Source organism: Manis javanica, unplaced genomic scaffold, assembly GCF_040802235.1.
Source record: "Manis javanica isolate MJ-LG unplaced genomic scaffold, MJ_LKY HiC_scaffold_25, whole genome shotgun sequence".
Lineage (NCBI taxonomy): Eukaryota > Metazoa > Chordata > Mammalia > Pholidota > Manidae > Manis > Manis javanica.
In genome coordinates this window covers 471,267-499,256 of record NW_027332171.1, presented here as the reverse complement: position 1 = coordinate 499,256, position 27,990 = coordinate 471,267, and the positions used below count along the sequence as shown (strand labels likewise).

General features: G+C 37.9%; 1 protein-coding gene across 2 annotated transcripts; it reads right to left on the bottom strand.

Moving 5' to 3' along the window:
- On the bottom strand, window positions 1-27,990 carry LOC108401081 (membrane-spanning 4-domains subfamily A member 4A). 2 transcript variants are annotated; one of them, XM_017666814.3, is made up of 7 exons: window positions 27,780-27,989; window positions 11,797-11,956; window positions 10,539-10,682; window positions 7,338-7,394; window positions 6,125-6,283; window positions 2,835-2,933; window positions 544-897 (listed from the first exon to the last, which is right to left on the bottom strand). In XM_017666814.3, the coding sequence occupies exons 2-7, from the start codon at window positions 11,938-11,940 to the stop codon at window positions 778-780; spliced, it is 723 nt and encodes a 240-aa protein (XP_017522303.2). In that variant the 5' UTR covers window positions 11,941-11,956; window positions 27,780-27,989; the 3' UTR covers window positions 544-777. The 2 variants fall into 2 exon arrangements, with proteins under 2 accessions (XP_036851711.2, XP_017522303.2); XM_036995816.2 differs by lacking the exon at window positions 6,125-6,283 and having other exon boundaries at window positions 1-897; window positions 27,780-27,990.

Below are 27,990 nucleotides of genomic sequence, written 5' to 3'. Positions count from 1 at the left end.
TGTAGTAAATCAAATGTATTTAATGAACATTTAGTAAACATTATATATTGCATAATCACATGTATGGGACTGAATACAGTTTGATTAAGATATAAGTCTGCCCTTTAGGGAAGGCAGAGAGAGAGAAAGGAGATAGGGAAGGAGGAAGATGAAGAAACACAGAAAACAGAGGCGAAATCTGATCTGATCCCGTCATGATTGTTATTCTGTGCATACTTACATTAAAATAGTGGTTTGTACACATACAAGGACCAACTGTGCTAATCAAAGGGTATTTTTTATGGGAGAAAAGAAGCAGGAAAAAGAAAGGGAAGAAAAAGCCATGCATCTCGACTTCCTCAAGGTAAAAACACCTTGCATTCCTAAAGGCAGGAAAAAAAGCCAAAAATTGGGAGAAGGATTGGCCAGGCAAGCAGAAATATGTAGCCTTCATAGAGTCCTCATCTTTACAGTATCTTTTGACTTCTACCAAATCTTATTTACTAACTTAATGTCCTTATATAAAATCCTGAATTTGAATGAAAACCTTTTGAGTGCTATTGATTCATTAAATGCATGATTTATTCATTTAACTTCTGCTATTGTTGATAAAGAACCAGGGAAACAAGTTGTTGATTTCTTGGAGGAAAATGAAAACATTCTTGTGAGTTTTAGATAGATGATAGATAGATAGATAGATAGATAGATAGATAGATAGATAGATAGATAGATAGATAGATAGATAGATAGATCAGAGATGGATTCTGACGCTTTCCCAGTGGGGTTGTTGAGTGACTGTTAGGCTAAATTTTCTGGAACTTTTTCCCCTTCATCTGTTGGTGGCATCAAACCTCCTGTAAATGATGCAGGAGATGCTGTTTCTGCCACGTGAGCATGTGAGGGTAGAATCAACACAACCTGTGAAATCAATCAGAATGCCATGGGTGAGTCAACCAAACAACCTCAGGGTCTCCCTTCCCTGTCCCCACAACGTCATTATCAGAGTCTATCCTTTGTTCTCTGAATTCAGTCTCAAGATCAGTTTGGTGGGGTTTCTCTAGCACTCTTTAGACCAGACTGGATCTAGGAAAACCATTCAGTGATAGCACTTGGCATGAGAAGCTAAGAGTGATAGCTGTTGCTGGGTCTTGCAAGCAAGATGGGTAAACCAAAGTGTTATAGAAAATAAAGAGTTCTTCTTCCAAATCAGGCTGTTTCTGCCAATGGCAACAATATACCCAAACCATAATTTTCTGGCTGTGACTAAAATACTTAAAAAACATACTGACCCAGAATGGCAGGAACAATCAGGAAATTAAGGAAAATACTGGCCCTTCTTCCAACATCTCAGTGTGAAATGCATTTGGGGAGGGGGGGAAAAAAAGGAAGACCCTAGGTATTATATGCCTCAAAGAACCAGAAAATTCTAAGAACTTAGTTCTCAAAGTACTAAGGAAATTATATATATGCCTTTGAACCAGGAAAGATAAAGACTTAGGCATTATATGCCTCAAAGCCATTCCTTTTCTGGATTCACACGGCGAGAAAAATGGGAGCAACATTTCCCAACTAAGTAACTCTTCTAGGAGCAGATGGGAGTATAGGCCTCGATATTATGATATGAAGGTTACTAAGGGGGTTGCCTTCTTGCTCACATGCTCAGTGAAAATAAAATGCTTCATTTAATGAAGTTACAAAATGACTGAGAATTGCCGAGAAACCCTAACTTCTAGGGTCTTATTGCAAAAGTCCACTAAGAGAGTTAGTCTCTTTTCTGTGGGGAAGGATGTGGGGGCACAGGATGTGGGATAGTATGAGAGCCCCCAAAAGAAGGGAAAGAGGTGCAAAATGGTAGAGAAGAGCACCAGGAAAATAATCTCTCCAACTATTATTTTGTGATTTGGCTCTGGGTTTGTCTGCCCCTGGGCCTTTGGGTAGGAAAACTACTGAGCAGCTCTCAGTATTTTAGTATCCACTTTTTTACCCTGGAACCCTCAAGTCTTAGAAGATATCCTTGTCCTATTCTTCCTAATGCAATCTGGTGTCCTCCCATCTCCCAGGCCCACTGGGATATGTGATTTTCTTTCTGCTTAGCAGCCGGGAGGATCTGCTGCAGGTCTCAGGGTAAGAGAGCAGCAGGTGTACACACACTAATAGAGAAATCTGAGCCCCTCTCTTCAGTTAACCCAGGGGGATGTTGCTATAAAAGGACAATGAGTAAAATGCCCCACTCCCTCTGGGGACCGGTCCACTGTGAATTGTTCTCTGATCTGGACTAAGAGAGGAGGTCCTTTGAGGGAGTGGATGGAGAGAAACAGTTTTTTTTTTAAATCCATTGTGGCAGGCAGGATCTAAGGTGGCACCTAGTGACCTACATCCCTGTATGACTCCCTCCCCTTGAGCATGTGTGGGACCCACATATACAACGGGCAATCACTCCTGTGCGTAGATTATTTTAGTTGACTTTGAGTTTATCAGGAAGGACGTTATTCTGGATGGACTTGACCTGATCACATGAACCCTTTAAAAGAACTTTAACGCACCTGAGACTTCCTCTCCCATGATGGTGTAAAAAGAGAAGCTGTGAGTTCCACAGCTAAGAGGAAATACATTCTGCCACTGGAGCACAGATGAGGACCAAAGGCCACAGCTGTGACCGCAGCCCCAGCTAGTTCCTTGATCACAGCCTTGTAAGACCCTGTGCAGAGGAACCAGCTAAGCTGTGGCCAGACTCCTGACCCATGAAAACTGAGAGATAATGAATGTGTGTTGTTTTAAGCTGCTACATTTGTGTGATTTATGACAGAGCAATAGAAAACCAATCCAGGTATCTTCAAAGGAAGCCCAGTACTCACACCACCAGTACAGCAGATGACTTTGCATCCAAATGCAGAGAGGGTCACAGCAAGGCAGAACTCTAGCACACTAAGAATGAGCACCAGGGCATCCATACCCTAGGAGCAAATTTATAACAAGGAAATGTGAGGAAATGAGGTGACAAGTTCTGAATATTCACTGCTGATCACAATGCCAACAGAGGTGAAGCACTGGCCAGAGGTCAGAAAAGCTGGCTTCGAATTGCAGCCAGACCCTTGGCCAATTCTTGGCCTGCTGGCTGTCACTCATTCTTGCTTTTTTTCCACTAATAAAATAATCATTTTCCTCTACTTTCCAATACTATTGCAGATACAGAATCTGAAAATGTCTTAAAAGAGGGGAAAGGACCATCAAGATAATCAACAACTTCATTTTTTCAAACACTAGGAATTCTACATAGTTGACACAATCATATGATCTCATCTTAGTAACTAGAGGCAGAATAATAATAGGCCAAGGAAGTCCACATCCTAATTTCCAGAACCTGTAAGTCAAATTACCTGGCAAAGGAAAATGAAGTTTGCAAGTGGAATTAAGTCTGCACATTAGCTGACCTTGAGATGGAGGGATTATCTGGGTGGGCTCAACAATAATTTCAGAATCCTTATAAGTGGAAGCAGGAGGCAGAAGAGTCGAAGTCCAAGAGAGATTTGAAGATGCTGCACAGCATGTTTTGAAGATAGAAGCTGCACTCCATCTACAAGCCAAAGAATGTAGGTAGCCTCCAGAACCCAGAAGGGGCAAGGAAGCTGTTACTCCCTTACCATCTTCCAGAAAGGAATGGAGTCCTGCCAACACTTTGATTTTAACCTAATAAGACCCATCCCAAACTTTTGACTTCCAGATTTACAAGGTAATAAATTTCTGTTATCTTAACTCATTAAGTTCATTGTAATTTATTACGGCAACCATCAGAAATGAATGCAGCGGTGAACACCAAGGTAGTCAGTCCTGAATCCTCCTCCCCCAGAGTGGCTTTAGGACTAATCTTTAGTGAAGACATATGGTCATATTTGAGAAACATTGCGCAGTATTCTTATTCCTTAAAATTGGAATTGGGTACCTGGATTGACGCCTGGGATTCTTTGGTCTAAATATTCTCTCTTTTTGTCTCCATTGGTAGGGATGGTACCTCTGCTTGTAAGTGGCAATAGATCAAGATCCCGGGACGTGAGTGACACAGTTTCAGCTGGGCCTTGAGAATATTTGCTTTCATCATTTCTTATCTATTTACTCATATCTTCAATATACTTAGTAGCCTCTATGTTTCAGTAATTGTTTTAGGCACAGAAGATAGAGCAGTGAACAAAACAGATAATTTCCCTAACCTCAAAGATCTTACCACCTAATAGAGGAGACCGGGAGCTGACAAGCATTATAATAAGGGGCCAGCAGTCTTCCAGGTTAGGTTTTACAGGCAATAAGGTCTCTGTCACAAATATTCTACTCTGCTGTTACAGTACAAAAGCAGCCCTAGATGGTAAAGTACCCTATATGTAAACAAGAGGGTGTGGCTATGTTCCAATAAAACTTTATTTACCAAAACAGGTGCCAGACTGGATTTCTAACAAAAAATAGCAAAATACATATGAGATTCTAGTTTGAGCCATTTGAACCTTCTGTCTTTCTAGATGAAGTATTGCTGATCGTTGGCCATTTCATACGGCTCTGCCTAATGATTCCAGATAGTGGTGTCCTCTACTCTTTCCTGCAAAGAACTCACCTTTTCTTAGTCTCTTTTTATCATTATATTTAAAAGTAAGCCCTGGGGCCTTTGTCAACCACTGCTTAAGGAGAGGCAGGAAAAATGTTCACATGACAGGATTTGTGATAGCCTCTGGGAGAAGGTGATCGAGATGGAAGCAGGACTGGCTGTGTCATTCACAGGGCCTTTATAAAAAATTTTTAAAACCTTCAGACAGCAACTGCAGAGCAGCGGTCTTCTAATGACAAAGCCCTGTGTGAAGGCACAGGCCCTGTGCTCATGAAGCTATTCCGTTCCAGATTTTACCTCCATCACTGTGCCCTTCAAGTCTGTGAGTGAAGAGAACTTTGGAAACTAAAAGATTCCTCTTTAGAATGACCAATCGAACAATATTAAAAAGTAGGGAATTAGAGGCAGAGAGTTACAGGATCTAATCTTGCTTTTGCCAATGTCTCACTGTGTGACCTTGGAAAATTTTAAGTTCTCTTTCTTCTTTTGAGTAAGTTTCAAGAAATAAAATTGCATACTCTAAAAACTATTAGAAATCTCAAGGGCAGTAAGTGAGTTTAGCAAAGACACTCCATGGGGTGTTTTGGTGCAAATATATACCATTCTAGATTTACCTAGGATTAGCTGGGAATGAAGAGAAAGAAATGTAATGGATCTGCAAAATAAGTTAGGAAGATGCTGAGTTTCCAAATTTAGGAGAGGAAAGGAAACAATGGGAGAAAGAAGTAAGTAGCACAGTTAAAGGCCAGAAGGTCACATGGATGGGAGACAATAGAAAATTCTGTGGTATTGAGAATGGCGAATACTTTGAATTGCATTTAATAATAATAATAATAATAATTGAATTGCATTTTCATCTAGTATGCTGTACTTCAAGAACCCTCCCTCCCTGCACTTACCTGGTGGCCCAAAACTTCAGGAAGTTTTATGGCCTACAAAATCTTGTAGAAGACAAAATTTGAAGACTAAAGCAATTAGGGTAACACCTAGATGAGGGAAAGTGGTATAGAAAAGTAGTAAAATACTGACTATAGATGGCAAATTTGCCAGGCCTTGGATGTTGAGGCCAAAATGCTTAAACTTGCAAAAACATTCGGAGATGTTGAGAGGGATACTGGGTTACGTGTATTCACCACTTGATGGATAATCTTCAAGACAATTTTACTTTGCTATTAGAGAACCAGTTAATTCCATCAGGCTCCATCAGGGGGCCCTGGGGACATACTGAGACTAATATCTGGGCTCTAGGTTTAGATCGGAAAACAGTATACTTATCAGTGGTTTGAAATTAAACAGGAAAAATTATGCAAAATGCTTAGCATACTGTTAGAAAGTACAACATTAGGTGTTCTACAACTGTGAGCTTTCTTCTCACTTTCCCAAATCACATATAGAAGAGGAGCAGAGAGAGATGAGATGTGGGCACTATTTCTCAATCACTTTGAACTTCCCGGAGTGATTCATCAATTTGGGAATACTGATTGCTACTTTTGCCAGAGCTAAGGCTCCTGTAACTTGCTTCCACCCCAGAAACCCATGAAAAGAAGGACTCACTATTAAAATTGATGCGACCATGGGACAACTGTCCAACTGCTCATAGGAGCGACAGTGAAAGTAATAGTATGGAGATGTATCGATGCTGACTGCAGTGAGTATGATTCCAAGTGCAGAGAAGACAGAGCTGAGGATGTTTAATCCAAGGCTACCTCGGACCTAGAAAGGGATGAACATCAACTGGGTAATCCAAACACATTCGCAGATACATCTCCATCAATCACTTTATACCCTCTGCTTCTTGCCCCATGCAGTCCTTCTCTCTCTTGATTGTTGCAATAATCTCCTAAATTGTCTCTTTCTTATAAATTTCAACCCTAATCTCCAGCCCAAAGACAAAGATGATCCTCTTATTCCAAAGCCGAAATCCATCAGATGACCCCCATGGGCACATGAGATAAACTCCCATCTCCTTAGCAGGGCTTTCAATACACTTCAGCCTTAAACTGGATGGTCCTGCACGCATCCCCTACCATCCCCTGCTTCAGTTGCAGAAGCTTCTTATAACTAAAATTCCTCACCTAAGTATGAGAGGTTTGGTGTGGCTGTAGCACAGGGTAGATGTTAGTGGTTATAGCTGAAGGAGATGCTAGGGAGACAGATGGAAGGTGGATCGGGAAAAGCCCTATTGATCATACTCCATATCATTCGAGCAAAAAAACCCAAATATGGTCTCTAGACAGGAAAAACATTGTTGAGATACTGGCTATTGCCTTTTGTTGGCCTTATGAAGGACATATTGGCATGAAAGTTACGTTTTAAATTTTCTCCTTCTTCTATAGCCTTATTGTGAATTTTTTCACTGTTAAACTGAATCAAAATCCTCTCTGTATACAGTTGATATGCATATTTTAATTAGTAAGTCAATAAATCAACACCTGATGCCATTGTTATGGACTGGCTCACAAGCTACAGGCAGGGTTTAACCAATTTCATTCAACATTTCTCCTCAGGAATTCTCCATATTCTCACAAAGATTCTCTTAGCAACTATCTTCCCAAACTATTCATTGTCATGTCAGTAATTCTATTATCAGCTAACTTTTTATTACAATTTTCAAAAGACCCATTCAACTAGGTAAAACTTAACAACCTCTCCTGACTTTTTCAAAATAAACAAGATCTGTTTTCTACTCGGCAGAATACATACTTGGTTAATCTTTCTTCTTTTGGAAAAAACAAACAAATAAGCAAAAAAAGGAAATACAGCTTACCAGACCTTTTGTAGTTCTAGTTCCTGCTGCAATTGACAAGGACCCTGAAATAATAAACTAGTAAACAAGAGGGGAAATGCAGGTTAAAAACTTAAACCAAATATTTGAAGTCATGATTTACCAAAATTACCCATAAATGTGATAAATACATTAAACAGACCAAGTATATTGCCAGAAACCCAAAGGATTGTACATAATTGTCCCCTCTTCCCAGAACAACATAGAAACTCTACCAGATGGATTCACAGGAGGACTTATTAAGCCTTTCAAAAAAATGTCTAACTGCAATGGCATTTAAACTGTTTGAGGGCATTGAAATAAAATCCTCTGCCAGTCAGATGAAGTAACTCTAATAGAGTACCAAAATTTAATAAGATATTACAAGAGAAAAGAAACTAAAGATGATTTTCATTTAAATAACTGATGAAACTTATAAATAAAATTGTAGCAAAGAAAAATTTTTAATTTCATATTCGATGATGATTAGAATAGACTATTTTACTTGACTCCATAAATTGGATAATTTTTTTCCACTTAGCTAAAATGCTAGAGCCAATTCAACTGGACTCCCTGCCTTACACTATCTAACCATTTGAGTTTCTGGGTTTACTTTCAATATTTGATTTCAGAAGTTTCAAAAATTGTACCTTAATACCAAAAAAGACTGATCTAATAAAACAGTTTGATACAGTTCTTCAAAAAAACTACTGGATACTGAGACAGATATGATTAAATTCACCTCTGGGAAAAATATAGCAGAGAAAGTCATCCATCATATTATATGAATGAATCATGAACATGTAGGGTATTTCTTCATATGATCAGATTTTCTAATATTGAAATATTATTATAATTTATGAAATTACTGTATTTAAGGAGAAAATTCAGATGCTAACCGCTCATATTTACAACCTTGATAAGACATTTAATAGAATTCAATACATTGAATTGAATTGAATTATTGACTTAAACATTATTAATAAAATATGAAGAGCTGCATTTTCCATAACATGCTACGATTCTTGCCTCAGTCTAAAAGTCTTAATCATGTTCAATGGGGAAACTCTAGGGCCATCTCCTTAAAGTCAAAGTCAAGATAAAGTTGTAGAGTACTATGTATTACTATTCTTAGTATATCAACCAAAATAATTATATTTAAAAAAGCATTTGAAGCAAATGGTTCAAATTATTTAAATATGAACATGTTATACTGCAAACATCTAAGAATATCAACTAAAAAGTTCTATAAGCTTTAAGAAAATTCAGTAAGACGCATGGGAACAACACTGTGCACAGCTATTGTATATACAGATTATTAACAGGTGTGTGTGTTTGTGTTTGAAGATAGAATTTAATAGGAGAGATTCATTTACCATAGCAAAAAATATATGAAGTTTCTGAGAGAAAAAAACAATGTGAATGATATATATGACTAAAACTCTACAATGTTCCAAAAGTATGAAAAAGAAAACTTGAAGGAATATTCTAACATGGGTGGGGATAATTTTATAGGATTCTGATGAAGGACGTGTCACTGTACAGGAGACTAAATTGCCAAAAAAAAAAGAAACCTGTGATTGGTTCTTGGTCCTGGTTTTTGTACTGTATGGAGAGAAAAGGAGGCATTTCACAAGTGAGGTTTGGAAATAAGGTTGAAAGAATAAGTTAAGAAGCAAAACATATCCCGCCAACTAAAGCAAAGGCTTACCCAGTGGGGTACCTACGATAGTTTGGGTGATACATTAATTGACAAACACACTCCTCCTACAGTTCCCAGTAAGTTATTGAACTTGCATAGAAGGCCTACATTATGAAAACTGGTTTCCAAAGTGATCTTGAAAAGGAAATGAAAGGGGAAGCTGAAAGCTAGAGTGGTTACAAGTATGTAATATTGGAATTAAGCTGATCTTGCTTTGGCCCTGATTCCTGTACCACATCATTGTGTGATCTTGGGCAATTTCCTTAGTCTAAGTCCCAGTTTCTTCATCCATAAAACGAGGACTGTGATAAACCCTTTTTTTATAAGTTTGTGATGATTGAAATGGAGCTGCACACACAAAGCAGTTAGCGGAGTGCCCAGATCACAGTAAGGGTTTAATAGACGTTATTACTGACTTGGTTTTATGGAATATATAACACATTATATAACGGTCCAGAAATAGAACAGAATTTCTGTTCTTGAAATCTGGTACTTACTCCATAAACAGGCAAGGGGGAACAAAAAGCCAGCTCTATTAAAAAAAAACTCTAAAGTATCTCATTCTCAACTCTGTAGATAAATGGAAACCCTATAACACTTGAATGGGCTCCCTGATTCTAACATAAACCCAGTTTATAAATGTATTCCTCTCTTGTCAGTAGGTAGAACAATACTGTAGACTCTATTTACACCCTCAGTGTGCAGAGAAACTCTTGCATTTTGCATTGGGGGAAATTTTTTTTCAACGTTCTTAAATTTTAATTGTAATTATAGTTATGGTTCTAAGTTATTAAACTTGTCAAACAAAATTTACCTAATAGCAGGACCCTTTGTTAAACAAAACTATTTTCTAAGGTTTGATACCTGGCTATGAATTGCCTGCATACCCGCCATGTCTCTTCTTCCTTGTCGACAAAATCCTCTTTTTGTTCAGCCTCCTCTGAGCTTCAGTGAACTCTTCCCAGCCACAGAGGGGAATTTGACCAGTCCAAGCCAACAATGGAAAATCCATTACTTTTGTCCATAGCTGGCTTGGGAATATAAGACATTAATGCATACAAAACATTTAGGAGCGCTGAGATGTATCAGCAAGTCTGATACAGTATGTCAGCCACCCTCTGTGAGGTCCTAGCACTCCTGAATTAACCAATCCAGGAGACTGGGTTCCTGTTATAAAAAATAATCAATGCTTTCAATGTATAATCTATTCTGGTTTGGGTCTTTTGTTATATGCTATACATACATATGCTTTTGTTATATATATATGCTATAATATATCCTAACTGATACAAGTTAAATATTTAATCTGCCTAGCTTTCTGTGAGTTTTATATTATTCCCATTTAAATATGATAAAATGGAGTCACAAGAAGGTTGGATAACTTTCTGAAATTGACAGAACTATAAAATAGGGTTAGGCGATGATTCCAAAGCTCAGTATATTAACCGCTATATTTTATATGTTATGCTGTCTCCCACCGTATCAGAAGACATCCTACTCACCATCGCTGACCCCCAAAGTGTGTACCCCACATTTGTTGAAAAGGGTACTACATAAAATGTATGTTGTTCGTAAAATGGCAAAATGGCACTCATCATTATTATCCCCAAGCCGAGGTTCATCAGGGCAGTCACGACCTGCACGACCTGGGAATAATGAAGAGAAAAGCAGATTATCCACCACAAAGAGGGCGCCCAAGCCGTCGCCTTCCCAACCACTAAGCCATCGTCATTCTTCATCTCTTGCAAGAGTCAGATGGTCTCCCCGATATTCTCTTACTACTTCTCTGTCATGCAAGGAACTATGGATATACTGACGTACTAAATTCTTTTTCTGGGGATATCAATCCCCATGGCCGCAGTACTTTCAAGGGAAAAACAGTGTCCCGAGACCTACCCAGAGGTGTTTTACTGACACCTATGATACTCCTCCTCCCACAACTGATATTCTCCTCTGCACATGCTCAGAGGAGTGATCCAGAAATTAGACAGCAATTATTCTACAGGGGGAAGTACTCTGATGGAAAGAAAGTATGCACAGGGTAAGAAAAAGAGAAGAGAAATATGACATTTTCTTGGGTTCTGAGGCAACAGACATGAGTGAGCACAGGGTTCTAAACATAGGAGATGGAGAACAGTTCACCCCCTGGCATTTAAAAGGATCCAAGTGTCATAATGACTTTGTCCCATTGGTTTAAAGTTTAAGCTAGAGAGAAACCTTTATATTCATTGCCCTTCGATGTGCATTAACCCATTTTTCTTTAAACTTTCCCTTTCTGTTAGGCTCACCCACCTGAGACTCCAGGTGGGGACATCAGAAAACCCTATAAAGACAGAAAGGCACAGAGAATAGAAGAATTTTCATTCTCTGAGGAGTCAGCTAAGAAACTTCTCTGGAGAGAGACAGTAACTGTGGGGCCATCAGCTGTCAGAAGGTCTGTTGCGGGGACTCAGCTGATGCTCACATTGCTTTTTCTTGAGCTGCTCTGCCACGCTGAAGTTGAACACAGTTACCATGGATGACCCACAGCCCAAGGACAGATCTGAAGCCACTATATTTTAAATACAACTAAATCAGAAACATGATGTGATAGAATATTGTATCATTTTTCAAGTGACAGGGCCTGAACATCAAATACGGATGCCCTGAGGGCCGGACTGTGTATTATGAGGCTGGTGAAACAAAGTATTTGGCATTAGGTCTGGTAAGTAGTGGATTTACAATGCAACTGGTCTTCCCCCAGATCCGCAACTGACTTACCCCAAGGACTTTGGGCTCCCCCTTCAAGAACTTCTCCAGCAGCCCCTTCCACAGATAGGAGTTCAAAAGAGCAGGCTGCCCCTGCTGGTACCCACCAGGGCCAGCCCCTGCTGTGGTCTCTTCCATTCCTCCCAGGGTTGTCATGGCAGCAGAAAAGGTGCTACAATAAGAAATGTAATTTAGGATGAGGTCCTGGAAATGACATCCTCTGGTCTATTTCCTTCCTTTATTACAACAGGTATTAGAACATCTTCACAAAATGTAATTATATTGCCTAGGCCAGCCAGGAAAGTGGAACAAGAAACACGTGAAGGAGAGAAAGAGTTAGAGACTGAGATGGCAGGAGGGGGAGAGAAATGTCATGTGACATCAAGACACTAGAAAGAACTGAAGAGAGGGTAACATGGATAGAACAGAGGTGAAGGTATTGGGCACCTCAAATTAGGGAAATGTCTTCAAGTTCATATATGAAGTCTGCACTCAGATTTCACCTCTATCCCTAGTGCTGCATGATCTCTTGATTACAGCCATTTTCTCCTTGAAGGATAACTTTTGCCACAGTAATAAACCAGCCAGAATCAACTGCATTTCAACTTATTGTTAAGAATTTTATAGCCCCTTTTTCTAATCAGAGCAGAGTTACATTCTTAGAGCTGGAAACCTTCCTCAAGTTCATCTTTATTAATACAATATAGGTTCTCTTGGATTTTATCCTATTAATTCTGGACTTTATGGAATTCATGTGATTTATGATTCTAAGTCCTATCTCTGGCACCAAGAATTTAAATCTCCTGTTCCAGTAAAATGTTGTAAATCCTGACTCATCAATGTAGAGCAAGGACACGTAAAATTATTTTTCTGAGACTCGAAGCACAAGCATAATACTCTTAATGCCATTTTCTCTCTTCAACAGAGATACCCCAATCAGGTTATGTGGAAACAGGTTTAAGCCACATAAACATTCTTATCTATTCATTTGAATCCATATTCAGATGTTGCATGGCTTACATCCACAAATTTTGAGGAAAGTGAAACTTAAGACTCTGCAAAGCCACAGTCATTCCTGATTCCATTTATGCTTCACTGGGGCTCTGTAAAAGTCCAGAGTTTGGAGATGTGTGCCCCTTTTTTTGGTAGCACAGGATAAATGAATGTTCTAGTATGTATGGGAAAATAATTCAGATTTCTCTGGAAAGGATTATTAACCTGTATCTATATTCGGTAGGCCAAAGGAACTACACTATTGTTATCTAGCAATAAAACTGATGGAAATCAGGAGGAAAAAAATGGGTCAATTTCAGAGACAGAGGAAAAAAGTCCAAGTGAAAATAAAAGATTAATCATTTAAAACATTAACTTTAGTAACATCTACTTCCAAAGCTACAGGAAGCAGTAAAATGAAAAATGAAAAGCACAGAATAGCAAATCACAAAATAGTAAAGTAAAAAATTTTTTAATAAGACAAAAATAATATTAATAATTCATAAGGAAAACATAATGTGAGCAAGATTAGAATAATTAAGATCAGGAAATAAATAAGAAGATGAAATCCAAAAGTCAAGGCTTTTTCTTCTGTCCAAGAAAATTTCCAAAAGCAATTTGGAGAAAGAAAATTGAATTCCATTTCAAAACTGGGAAACAACTAATACCCCCATAATTCAGGCGAGAGGACTGTCAAACACAATGAAGACTGCAGGGAGATATGAATTTGGGGGAAATGAAGAAAGAATATCAAAGAAATGGGACACTATGGCTGCAGATTTCAGAGTACTTATCTTTGTTAGGTCTATCAAAGGTATAAAACACACATTATTGCTTAGGTATAAAACATATTATTGCTTACAATTCTAAGCATAAATGCACCAGTTGGCTGTAACTTTCTTGGACAAGTATAGTTCTGTTAAGTAAAAGGTGGAAATAAAAGAGAAATCACATAAAAAAGCCATTTTTTGTAGAAAGTCATTTGTTTCTGAATAAGTCTTATACTAGAGTTCACAAGGAAGCAAGCATTCTTTTTTTCATTAAGATATCATTGACATACACTGTTATGCAGGTTTCACAAGAAAAACAATGTGGTTATTACATTCACCCTTATTATCTAGTACCCCCCCCAACTCCATTGCAGTCACTGTCCATCAGTATAGTAAGATGCCACAGAGTGCCTATTTGTCTTCTCTGAGCTATACTGTCTTCCCCATGACCCCATACATACCATGTGCACCAATCATGATACCTCACAATCCCCTTCTCCCTCCCTTCCCACCTGCCCTCCGCCACCCCTTCCTTTTGGTAACCACTAGTCCCTTCTTGGAGTCTGTGAGTCTGCAGAAGCAAGCATTCTTGATGTTAGACTCCAAGAAATCCCACAGATGAGGATCATCTGAGTACATATCGTCATAGTCAAACATTTCCAAATGCACAAAAACCAAGATACCATGAGATTTAGTCATGAGAAACCTCAAGTGCCTCAGATATTAGAATGAAATACAGAATATATAATAAATAAAGATGAAATATTCAAACAAAAGGGGAATCACAAAAGTAAGAAAGCACAGATAAAGTGAAAAAGTGACAAGATAAATCTCAAATGTGAAGAAAGATAATGTTGACATCTTAAAAAACTTCATCAGTGTGTTAAATAGCAAGGAACAACTGGAAAGAAAATTAGTGAACTAGAATATAAATCTAAAGAAACCACCCAGAAGCCATATAGAGAGACACGGAAATGGTCATAACAGAATAGAGGCTACAAGATTAGAAGTAAAGAATGAAAAGTTCTAGAATATATATAATTAGAGTACTAGAAAGATAAAAAATGGAGGATTGGCAAAACTGACATTTGAAATAATAATAACTACATATTTTCCTTAACTGATGAAATACATAAATGCACAGACACAAGTCATATACACCAAGCAGTGTACTTAAAAAATTTACATTCAAACACATTATAGTAACTTTGCAAGATAGCAAAGACCAAAGATGATCTTAAAAGTAGTAAAACAGAAAAGTCAGATCACATGCAAAGTAATGTCAATTAGACTGATAACAATGAAAGCCAGAAAACCATAGGAAAGTATTTTTCAAAGGCCTGAAAGAAAACAACCACAGACCCTGAATGTAACTGTGCTTCAAGAACAAGCCTGAAATGCAGACATTTTCAGATAAATATACACCCAACAGTGCTACCAGTGTACGCATTCACTAGATAGAACTTTCAGTGATGCGCTTCAAAAATAAGGAATGTAAAGCCTAGAAGGATGTTCAATGATAAAGAGGGAATGATGAGTAAAGAAACTGGAAACTTGCATGTACACATATGGCCGTACAAAAATAAGAACAAAAATAACAATTTAGTAGATTAAACATAAGGATAATATAAAATACTGGATCCCCAGAAAGCAAAATTTAGGTTTGGGATGATAACTGCTCTTCAAATGTCCTTGTGCAATTTGGGTGACGGGAGAAGGTAACTTTAGATTTCTAGTAAGAATGAAAAGATCAATGATTACCAATAAAGGTAAGTAGTGAATTGTGCAATTTTTTTGGTAAAAAGAAGAAAATCTTATGAGAAAATGAACTGGTAAGAAAAAGTCAATGTAACCCATCAACTAAAAAGGCAAGAAAGGAGATGGAAAAAGCAGAAAAATGAGTGAGACAGAAAGCAAAAATATGGCAAGGGGCACTCCAGAATTGCCAAGTGAGGACAGCTCAAAATCCACTCCTCTTGAGAAGCAATGATGACACTGGAAAATGGTCAAAACCAACGTTTTCAGAAACTGTAGATATTAATCAAGATCTTGCAACAATCCAAGGAGCATTTATTCAAAGAAAATGGCTGAATCTCGGGAAGCATATTGCGCTTTGTCATTTTTTTGTGGTAAAATATCCACAACATACAATTTACCACTTTAAACATTTTTTTAGTGTTCAGCAGTTTTAAATACATTCACGGATGTGAAGCCATTACCACCAACCATCTCCAAGACTTTTTCAACTTCTTCAGCTGAAACGCTGTCCCCATTAAACATTAACTCCCCATTTCCACCTCCTCCCAGCCTCTGGCAAACCACCATTCTACTTTCTCTGTCTGAGAACTTAACCACTCAAGGACCCTCATGTAAGTGGAGTCATACAGTATTTGTTCTTTGGTGATGGCTTATCTCACCAGGTTGTAGCCATGGGCCAAAATGTCTTTTAAAGGCTAATATTCCATTATATATATAAACCACATACTATTTTACCCAGTCATCTGTCCATGAACACTTAGGTTGCATCCACCTTTTAGTTGTGAATAATACTGCTGTGTACATGGGTATACAGTTATCTGTTCAAGTCCCTGCTTTCACTTTTTTAGGGTACATATTCAGAAGTGGAATTGCTGAGTCATATTACCATGTGGTAATTCTAAGATTCATTTTTTAAGGAATCACCATGCCATTTTCCACAGTGGCCATACTATTTTACTTTCCCACCAGCAGTGCATGAGTTCTTGCCAAAATTTCATCTGTCTTCTCTTTTTGACAAAAGCCATGCAGGTGAGTGTGAAGTGGTATCCCATTGTGGTTTTGTTTGAAGTTTCCCTAATGACTAATGATGCTGAGCATCTTTTCATGTGATTACTGGCCATTTGTGCACCTTCTTTGGAGAAATGTCTATTCAAGTACTTGTTCACTTTTGAATCAGGTTTTTGCGGGGTTTTTGTTGTTGTTTTTGAGTTCTTGATATATTCTGTAGATCAGTCCTTCATCAGGTATGTGATTTGCAAATATTTTCTCCACTCGGTCGTTTGCCTTTTCTCTTCCTTTTAATGCACAAAAGTCTTAAATTGATGAAAAGTCAAAATTGATAAAGTACAATTTTGCTGCTGCCTGTGCTTTTGGTGTTACTTCCAAAATATCATTGCCAAATTCAATGTTATGAAGCTTTCAATCTATGTTTTCTCCTGAGAGTTCTATAATTTAGCTCTTACAATTAGGTCTTTGATCCATTTTGGATTGATATGTGGTGTGACTAAGTGTCTAGTCTAGCTTCATTTCTTTGCATATGGATATCCAGGTTTCCCAACAGTTATGAGCCTAGAAAGTACCATGCTAGGTGAAACAAGTCAGCAAAGACAAATACCACATGATCTCACTTAAATGTGTAATCTAAAAAACAAAACAAGCAAACACACAAAACAGAAATAGACTCATAAACACACAAACACAGACTGGTGGTTTCCAGTGGCGGGGTGGTGACGGATGGTGAAATAGATGAAGGTGATAAAGAGGTACAAACTTCCAATTATAAAATAAATTAGTCATGGGGATGTGAGTGCAGCATAGGCAATATAGCCAATAATAGTGTAATACATTTGTATGCTGACAGATGCTAACTATGCTTATCATGGTGAACATTTAGTAATGTATGTGTTAATCACTACGTTGTATATCTTCAATGAATATTAATATTGTATATCAACTATATTTAATTTAAAAAAGACCAATTTGTTTTTTTCCCCATTTAATAGTCTTGGTACCCTGTTGAATATCATTTGACCACATACACTATATGAGTGTTTATTTCTGGCTATTTTATTCCTTTGGTCTATATGTCTACTTTTATGTTGCCACCACACTGTTTTGATGACCATGGACCTGTAGTTAGTTTTTAAATCAGGAAAAGTGAGACCTCCAACTCTGTTATTTTTCAAGATTGTTTGGGCTATTCAGATTCCCTTGAGATTCCATATGAATTTAGGATGGGTTTTTCTCTTTCTCCAAAAACAAAATCATTGGAATTTTGATAGGTAGGGCATTGAATCTATTCAATACTTACATCTTAACAGCAGTTAACTCTTCCAGTTCATGAACACAGAGTGTCTTTCCCTTTATTTGTGTGCTCTTCAATTTCTTTCAGCAATATTTTGTAGTTTTCAATGTACAAATCTTACATCTTTGGTTACGTTTATGCCCAAATATTTTACTTGTTTGATGTTTTTATAAATGGAATTATTTTATTAATTTCCTTTTCAAATTGTTCATTGTTAGTGTATAGATACACAACTTATTTTTTATTTTTATTTTACCACATGTACATCACAGTGATTTAACAGTCCTCCCCCTCCTTCCCCTGCCTCCGCCCACTCCCCTCCCTTGGTGACCAGTAATCAACTTCTCAGTGTCTGTAAGGCTACTGTGGTGTTGTTCCTTCTGTTTTGCTTTGTTTTATGTTCCACAAATAATTGAAATTATTTGGTATTTCTCTGCCTGGCTTATTTCACTGAGCATAACACCCTCTAGCTCCATCCATATTGTTGCAAATGGTAAGATTTCTTTTCTTTTTATGGCTGAATAATATTCCATTGTGTATATGTACCACATCCTCTTTATCCATTCATCTATTGATGGGCACAGGCTGCTTCCCTATTTTGGCTATTGTAAACAGTGCAGTAATAATAGTGATAGGGTACAAATATCTTTTCAAATCAGGGGTTTTGTTTTCTTCAGGTAAATCCCTAGGAGTGGAGTTACTGGATCAAATGGTATTTCTATTTTTTGTGTGTTGATTTTTGTATCCTGCAATTTTGCTGAATTCATTTATTAGTTCTAACAGAATTTTTGTGTGTGGAATCTTTAGGGTTTCCTACATATTAAAGCATGTTACCTGTAACAAGGGATAATTTTATTTCTTCTTCCTAATTTGGAAGCCTTTTCTTTCTTTTTCCTGGCTTACTGCCCTGACCAGGCATTTCTATGTTGAACCTAAGTGGCAAAAGCAGGCAGACTTGTATTGTTTCAGATCTTAGAGGAAAAGCTTTCATTCTTTCCCCACTAGGTATGATATTGAGTGTGGATTTTTTGTGTCCTGTATTATGTTGAGGTAATTTACTCCTATTTCTTGTTTTCTGAATGCTTTTATCATAAAAGGATGTAAAATTCTGTCAAACACTTTGCCTGCATCAGTTGGGAAGACCACGTGCTATGTTTAGATCTTTTGTTAATGTGATATATTACACTGATCCACTTTTATTTGTTGGACTATCTTTGCATTCAAGATGTAAGTCCCACTTGATCATAGTATATAATCCTGTTAATATGCTGTTGAATTTGTTTGATAGTACTTTGGTGAGGATATTTTAATCAATAATTACAAGGGATAGTGGTCTGTGGTTTTCTTGCAATGTCTTTATCTGGCTTTGGTATTAGGGTACTGCTAGCCTCATAGAGTGACTTAGAAGGTATTCCTTCCTCTAGAATTTTAGAAGAGTTTAATAAGTATTGGTGTTAATTCTTTCAATGTTTAGTAGGTTTAACCAGTGAAACTATCTGTTCCTTGGCGTTTCTTAGTTGGGAAGTTTTAAATTATTCATTCCATCTCTTACTAAAATCCGTCTCTTCAGATTTTCTATTTCTTTATGATTCAGTCTAGGTAGATGTGTGTTTCTAGGAATTGTCCATTTAATTTCAGTTATCTACTTTTTTTGGAATACAATGATCATAGCACTCTAATTCTTTTATTGCTTCTGTAAAATTGGTAGTAATGTCCTCTCATTCATTTCTAATTTTAGGCATTTGAGTCTTCTATCTTAATGCCTTAGTTAATCTAGCTACCGGTTTGTCAATTGTGTTGATCTTTTCAAAAAACCAACTCTTGGTTACATTGATTCTCCCTATTGTCTTTCTTGAACTTTGTCATATTTTAACTTGTCCTATTCTTACTTCCCACTCCCAACTATGTGGTAGCACTAAAATCCAGAAGCCTTGGAACCATGGCATCTGTAAAAACCAGCCACCTAACAGCCTGTGAAGAGGGTTAGGACAGGATTGGAAATCCCTAAAAGTCCCCATTCTCAGATATGGTCACTATTAGCAACCATCTGGAAAACCTCACTTCTAAAGCTTATCTTTATTTGATCTGATTCAAGATTCATTTAGTGAGAAAATCCTAACCCCGAGGTATTTGTGAAAAATAATCATCAGAAGCTATTTAATTCACAGCTTCCTGAGGTAGTAATAGTAGTTGGGGCAAAGACAAAGCTGGATTTAAAAAAAAAAACTTAAAAGAAAAAAGATTGAGATTTGTGCAGGAAGCTGTGAAAAATTCCTGATATTACCCTGGGAATCTAGAAGACTGTACACACATATAGGATTGTGTGCATGGACATGCCCAGGGTTGTGTGCATGTGTGTATGACCTTGACCTGAGAAGTCCCTAATTCCTCTACTATGGCTTATCTTGAGGCTCTGCAAGCAAGAAGGAAAGGCTAAGAGTTGCAAATTACTGGAGAATTGAAGTTGCCCCAATGTGAATGCATACATGTTTGAGCACACACACACACACACACACACACACACAGCCTAACAGGAATGATAGGACACTTACTATTTCAGGGCTCTTAAAGATATCTGTTAAATCATAAGTTAGCTATTAAGGTAATCAAGAAACTTTAATGGCTCACAGATTATATAAAGAATACAGACTTCACAGAAGAGATCAAGGGTCACTAAACAAACAAACCAGCAATGACAACAACAGCCACAATGACAGTGAACCCTTGGGGTGGGGCAGTCTTTGAAAAGATCAACACTATTAGAAAAACTTGAGCTAGACTGAACAAGAAAAAATTGCACCAAGAAATTACTAAAATCAGGAATGAAAAAGGGAACATGATCAACAACCTTGCAGAAATAAAAGGATTACAGGGGAACATTACGGACAGCTGTATGCCAATAAATTAGATAACTTAGATGAAATAATCGAATTCCTATAGAGACCCTGACAGTGAAACTGTGCAAGAAGAAATATGAATGTTATAGCTCTATTACAAGAAATTAAAATAAGAATTGTAAAAATTCCCACAAAGAAAATCTCAGGACCATATGGTTTCACTGACAAATTCTTTTAAGCATTTTAAAAAGAATTAATAATAGTTCTTCAAAAACTACTCAAAACACTTGAAAAGGAAGGATGCTTCCCAATTTACTGTATGAGGCCAGTTATACCTTGATACCACAATCAAGTATTCAAGTAGTAGTGAGGATGTAGAGAAATTGGAAGTCTCAAATATTAATGTTAAGATTATAAATTGGTACAGCCACTTTGGAAATGAGTTTGGCAGTACCTCAAAATGTTAAAGATAGACTTACCATATGACCCAGCAATTACACTGTCAGGTATATACCCAAAATAAGTCAAAGCAGGTTCACACAAAACTTGTATATGCATTTTCTTAGCAGCATTATCCATAATAGCCAAAAGATGGAAACAAACCAAATGTCCATCAACTGATGATTGCATAAATGTACAAACAAAATAGTTCTTCCATTCATAAGACTGGTATAGCGGATCATCTTAAGTGAAGGGGCTCTGGAGTTACACCACCCAGCTTTAAATTCCAGCTCTACCACTCTACACAAGTTGAGTTAATCTTGTGTTTCTATAGCTTTGTAACGTAAATAATTGTGCCTAACTCTTGTGGGAATTTAATGAGACACTGCATTTAAACCAGTGCATTTCACATAATAAATACCAAATATATATTAACTATTATTATTATTATTACTGCTATTTACCTATTTTTTTGGCTTTATGTATAAAACGTAACTTCCTCTAACACTTCCTGCTGCCACTCAAGAACATCCTGGCATCCTCCAGCTCCAGTTTGCTCCTCTCTTGAGGGAGGCAGAGAGGCTAAAGGAGAAGGGCTTAAATGCTTGGTTAGAGCATGACGTTCACTGTGCCATGGATCGGCGGCTGAGCCTTCTCATTCACAGTTTGTCTCGGATTGGACGGAAAGACCAGGATTTCCTGTTTCCTGCTCTCACGCAATAAGCCACATTCAAGACTACATAGAGGCAGGCCAGGAGACTCTCCTCTTTCTTTTGCAGTCTATTTGGATAATAACTGGGCTTGAAGGTTGGTTACTTATTATATATTGTTGAGTAGGAGGTATATTCAGACTATTTATATGCTTGAGCATCCTCTGATCAGAACACAAGATCTTTATTTAGAGAAAGATAGGTAGCTTCTTTTTGGCCTTCAATCTAACCCATATCCTCTAATCCAGTTTCTTCTGAGAGTTCTGCCCATCTGAGCTTAATTTGAAGTTATTATAATAAATCCATAATTTGGCCTTCATTTAGTAACTTGTCCCAGAGAGGAATAGGGAGGATTTTCACTTCAAACATTAGAAGACCTGAACAGAAGATACCCAGCCTTCCTCAACAGCTTTCCTGCAAAAATCAATGCAGTACAATGAAAAGTATGTAGAGGAGATTATTTCAGAGTCTCACAATTAGTTCCTAGTACAGAGGAAGAACCATAAGAGGTCTATGGGACTCTTGTGTTTTTCTCTTAATGGGAGACCCACCAATTAGCTCAGTTGTCCATATTAAAAAAAACCTGGTCCTTTGTCATCCATGTCTTCTCTTACCTACTATGTCCAATCAGTCATGCTCTTCTGATCCTTCATAATCATTTTCAAATTCTGGGCACTTTTTCCACGTACTCAGACCAACCTGTCATCCTATTTTTATTAGGAATATTTTGATAGCCTCTTAATGTTCTCCTGCAACCACCTGCAACCCCTCATGTCCAGTTCATTCCCTACTTTGCAGAGAGAATGATCATATTAAGATGCATAAAAAATTCTGCCACCTTCTTTTTAAAATCCTTCCTTGGCATTCTAGTACCCTTATAAAGTTAAAACAGTTAGTGTAGTTGATAGGACGAACTCTGTTACTTCAGCTCACATTTATCTTACCTTAAATCTCTTTTTTTTTAATTTTGAAGCCAAAAATACATTTGAGTTTTTTTAATACTTCCAGAGCAATTTCATTCCTATATCGGGGCATTTGCACATGTTGAGTGCATTGCCAAGAATGTTCCACCTCTCCCGCAGTCAGCAGCAAACATCCTGGGATTTGAGCTTGTCATCTACTGACCGTATTGCAGTCTCTGACACAACTGCCTCCTTTACACCCCACACGTGCTTACTCGACCTATGATGGCAAGGAGGGCCTTCAGAAGTGTCGGTTAGCCTGGGGCTGGATGTGACCGTGATGGGGACGTAGATCGTTCCTGACTTTGCTCCCTTTCACAAGATGAAATAACAACTAATCACGAACAAGACACCCCTGAGAGAATCCCAGAACATAGGGGTGAAGCTGGAGCACATCCTGCGCCTCTGAGGATAAGACAGACTGCATCACAAAGGTAAGAGAGGTGGCCACATGTGGAGAAGTCTCCCTGAGCCTCAGTTCCTCCAGTGGGAAAGGAAACTCTGGGGGGACAACCAGGACCCCCAAGCATTGTGGGTTGTGCTGTGGGATCCCTTATTCTGTCTTGCCCCAAGGGGACCCTGTACAGGGGCTGGGTCATATCTTCTTGCCCTGCCAGGGAGGGGAAGCTAATTCATAGCCCCATTTACTAATGAATATAGTACCCAGTCTTCTCCATCCAGCTAGTCTGACCAGAGAATCCAGGCACCTGAAGATCCCATCCTACAGCCTCACTTAGGTAGAGAACCAAACCATCAGGCATAACCACTGTTCCCAACCAGGGGCAAGCCCTTTTCCCCCAACTCCATCCTCAACACTCAAACAGTTCCCTTGACCAAAAAATAGATAATAACAGCAAGCCCCACTCCCCCAAGGACATTACCAGAAGACACACCCAGAAATGCAGACTGAGCTGTCTGGTGAAGAACTATCTCTGTCAAAGAAAACCTGTAAAGTCGGGAAGAGGAGCCCCATTTACTGAACTGCACAGATACCAATGTAAGGAATCAAGGATCATGAAAATCAGGTAAATATGACACCACCAAAGAAAACTAATAGAGCTCCAATAACTGACCCTAAAGAAATGAAAATCTATGAACCCTCAGGCCAAGAATTGAGAATAATCTTCTGAAGGAAGTTTAGTGAACTACAAGAAAACACAGACAATCAAATGAAATTAGGAAAACAACGCATGAACAAAATGAGAAACTCAACAAGGAAACAGGAACCATCAAAACAAAACAAAACAAAGCATAAATCCCAGAGTTGAAAAATACAATACTGAAATTGAAGAATTCAGTAAGAACTTCAAAAGTAGACTCAACCATGAGAAGAAAGAATCAGTGACCTAGAGGATAGGACATTTAAATTACCCAGTTGGAGGAGAAAAAAGAAAAAAGAATGAAAAATCAATGAAGAAAGTCTATGAGAACTATAAGACACAATGAAAAGAAACAATATTCACATAATGATAATTCCAGAAGGAGAAGAGAATGGGAAAGGGTCAGAAAACATATTTAAAGCAACAAAGGCTGAAAACTTCTCAAGTCTGGGGACAGAAATGGGCATCTGGGTCCATAAAGCCCAAGAGATCCCAAAAAGGTGGAGCCTGAATAGGGCTGTACTGAGACATACTGTAATTAAATTGTTAAAAGTCAATGACAAAGAAAGAATTTTTAGAGCAGCAAGAGAAAAGAGAGAAGTTACATATAAGGAAACTCCCACAAGACTAGTAACAGATTTCTCAAAAGAAACTTCTCAGGTCAGGAAGGAATGGGATGATATATTCAAAATATTGGAAGAGAATAATTGTCAACTGAAAATTCTATACCTGATGAAGCTGTCTTTCAGAAATGAAGGTGGGATAAAGACTTCCCTGAACAAACAAAAGCTGAGGGAATTCATTATCACCAGACCCACCTTATAAGAAATGCTAATGACAGTCCTTGGAGTGAAAGGAAAAGAATGATAATTAACAGTATAGAACCATAAAAAGGTACATCAATCTCACTGGTAAAGGTAAATATGTAGTCGTAATTCAATTCTGCAATGTAGTAATAGTGGTGCATAACTCATAACTCTGAAAGTTCAAAAGAGAATGGTAAAAAATAACCATAAATACAATAATCTGTTATTAGTTACACACTATTAAAAATGTGCAGGGAGAAGTAGAAGTGTAGTTTACCAATTTTACTGAAGTTATTTTGTTGTCTCTTTAAAATAGGATGTTGTAATTTTAAGATATTTTATGTAAGCCTAATGGTAACCACAAGGGGGAAATTCTGTAATAATTACACAAAAGAATATGATAAGGAAGTCTAAGCATAATGATACCAAAAACATCAAAACACAAAAAAGGACAGCAGGAGAAGAAACAAGGAACAACTGATCTACAAAATAACCAGAAAGCCTCACCTATCAGTAATGACTTTAAATATAAATGGATTAAATTATCCAATTAGAGACATAGACTGGCTCAATGGATGAATAAAACACCCAATAATATGCTGCCTCTAAGAGACTCACTTTAGCCTTAGAGAGTGAAGGGATGGAAATTTCAAGCAAATGATAACCACAAAATATCAGGGGTAGCTATCTTTATATCAGACAAAATAAGCTATAAACTAAAATGGTAAAAAGAAACAAAGATGGTCATTATATAATGATAAAGGTAGAAGTTATTATGTAATGATAATGATAATGATTCAATAAATCAAGAAGATATAACAGTTGTAAATATTTATAAAACCAATATTGGAACACCTAAATATATAAAGCAAAAACTGAGAGTATTAAAAGGAGAAATGAACAGTAATACAGTAATAGTTGGGGACTCAAATCACCATTATAACAAAAGATTGATCATCCAGAGAATCAATAAGGCAACAGGGGATTTGAACACCATAGACCAAATGAACCTTACATTTAGGTGTTGTCTATCTGACAACAGCAGAATAAACATTTTTAAGCACACTTGGAACATTTTCCAGGATAGACCATATGCTAGGCCACAGAACAAATCTTTGCAATATTCAAGAAGATTGAAATCATATGGAGTATCTTCTCTGACAACAATGGCATGAAACTAGAAAGCAAATAGCAAAAGGAAAACTGGAAAATTCATGAACATGTGGAAATTAAACAACACCATCCTGAACAACCAGTGAATCAAAAAATAAAAATAAAAAGGTAAGTCCTTCTGGTTATTAAAGGCTAAATAAAAAAGTTTCTGAGACAAAGAAAAGTGGAAATGCAACATACCAGGACTTGTGGGATGCAGCAAAAGCAGTTCTAAGAGAGAAATTCATAGCAATAAATGCTTACATTAAGGAACATGAAATATCCCGAATAAACAATCTATCACTATATTTCCTTTCCCTCCTCTTTTTCTTTTTACTGTATCTATATGAGAAGATGGATGTGAGCTGAGCCAATTGTGGTGATCGTTTCACAATATATAGAAGTCGAACCATCATGCTCTATGCCTTAAGCTTGTACAGTGATGTATGTCAGTCATTTTTTAATAAAACTGGAAGAGAAAAGAAAAAAAATCCTATATTATTTCGCCCTTGCATCATAGAGGCCCAAAGTGTTGTAAAAGTCCACTACTGATGATTCTTTTAGTCCAGCTGAATGCATGTGTTAGTTTACTTCTCTTTAATGCAAAGAAACCTCTGCATTGATCTCTCAGATAGACCTTTGGACTAAGGATTTAGAAAATGTAGGTTCTGTCTTATCAAACACACCTGAGAGTTCTTTCTTTATTTAATAAGACTGTAAGCTTCCCCAGAGCAGACACTATGTTAAAATATCACTTTCAAATGACTCTTACGACTTTTCCATAGTTCTGTGGTGACATATGTCAGATCCCGATCAGTCAGGGCTCATGCTCTGTCTTTCTAAACAACTCTAGCTATAAATTCATATAACTGCCTTATATGTTCATACCACAGAAATCCATGTGTTTATTACCTAGGGAAAGTAAATTCCCCAAGGATAAACATTTGTATTTACTCTCCAGGGCTCAACTTCCCTATATTCAAATATCAAGGAAACTGAAACAAAAGAGAATGTTGAGTTGATACAAGGGACATTGCTTCCAGATAAGGGACGACTGAGCCCTAGGCTTGTCACATCATTTATGACATCATGCACTGGGCTACTGACAACCTCAGTGTCTTCGTTGTTGCTGTTGTTCCTGCTACAGATGTGAAGAAACCTAGGACACTCCCCTCCTTTCTTCTGCTGGCTCCAATTTCCTGTGATCAGTACCACCATCAACCCATTGCTTCCCTATGTTCATATCACCATCCCCATTGAAGGTCAGAATTGCCAAGCAGGGAGCATGATGGGGTTGGCCTGAAAGGCTCTCTCTCCTCTGACAAATGATAAAATAGAATAGAGACCTAAAAGGAGGCCTGAACTTGGAAGATGACAATGGAAATGTGAAAACGGGGACCCAGGCCGGGCATCAGGGATCCCAGCTTATACACCTATAGCTCTTCTACTGAACAGCGGGACTCTGGGTAGTTACTTCTCTTCTCTGGGTTTCATTTGCCTCATTCAAGAAGAGAATGCATTGGGCACAGTGCCTTCAAATTCTTTTCTGATCCAAAGACTGTGAAGAATCTACAAAGTCTCTTTCATTAGTAGACTTCCTCATGAGCAGCTTCAGTATATGCCTTGGATGTCTCATGAACAGTTCCAAAGACAGAGAGCTTGGTCAGGCCACAGTCTACCTCAGGCCATGCACAGACGTGGCAGCCTGTGCTCTACAACATCTCCACCAAATTCTGCAAGTGGTAGATCTTTCCTTTAATGTTGAATTATAAAAATAACATCTCAGAGAAAGAGAATAAAGACCATGGAAGAATTGGCATCAAGAGTACATGAAATAATTAGGCAAAGTGTGAAATACTGCTTTCAGTATCCTGATACCCTGGAGACTTACAGAAAAAAAGCAACTAGAACAACCCCATCCAGCATCCAGCATCAGCCTTCAGGAGTCTGTCCTTAGCCCATCCTCTGCAGCAACATTGCTCCCCACAGCCCCTAAACATACATTAAAAGGTGTGCTTGACCCATCCCAACCAAGAATACCAGCTTGAGCTGTGGGAGAGAGAATACCTCATCCTCTCTCATTCCACTCCTGGGGATCCTGCAACCAGTGGATGAGAAAGCCCCCAGCCCAAGTGCCTCGGAAGGCATGACCTGAACCTACCTTTCTGAAAGCCTGCAACGGCTGCTGTGTGTCTCAGGAGTGCTGGAGATTCTGGGCACGTGCCTTCAGTCCCGATACAATCACCAGCGCCCGTTCCACATCTCATTCAGTGTAAGTTTGCATTCCTCCCCTGGCAGTTTTTCTAAACCCCAAGGGCAGTTCTGAGTATTTCTGAGATGCACAGCTAGTTCCTTTTCTCTGTCAGAAGTGC

Coding starts and splice junctions, on each gene's coding strand:
- LOC108401081 (XM_017666814.3), bottom strand. CDS start 11,940: ATGACAACCCTGGGAGGAATGGAAGAGACCACAGCAGGGGCTGGCCCT. Junction 7,395..10,538: donor CACTTTGGGGGTCAGCGATG/GTGAGTAGGATG, acceptor CTTGTTTACTAG/TTTATTATTTCAGGGTCCTT. Junction 898..2,834: donor TCATCTGCTGTACTGGTGGT/GTGAGTACTGGG, acceptor TTGATTTCACAG/GTTGTGTTGATTCTACCCTC.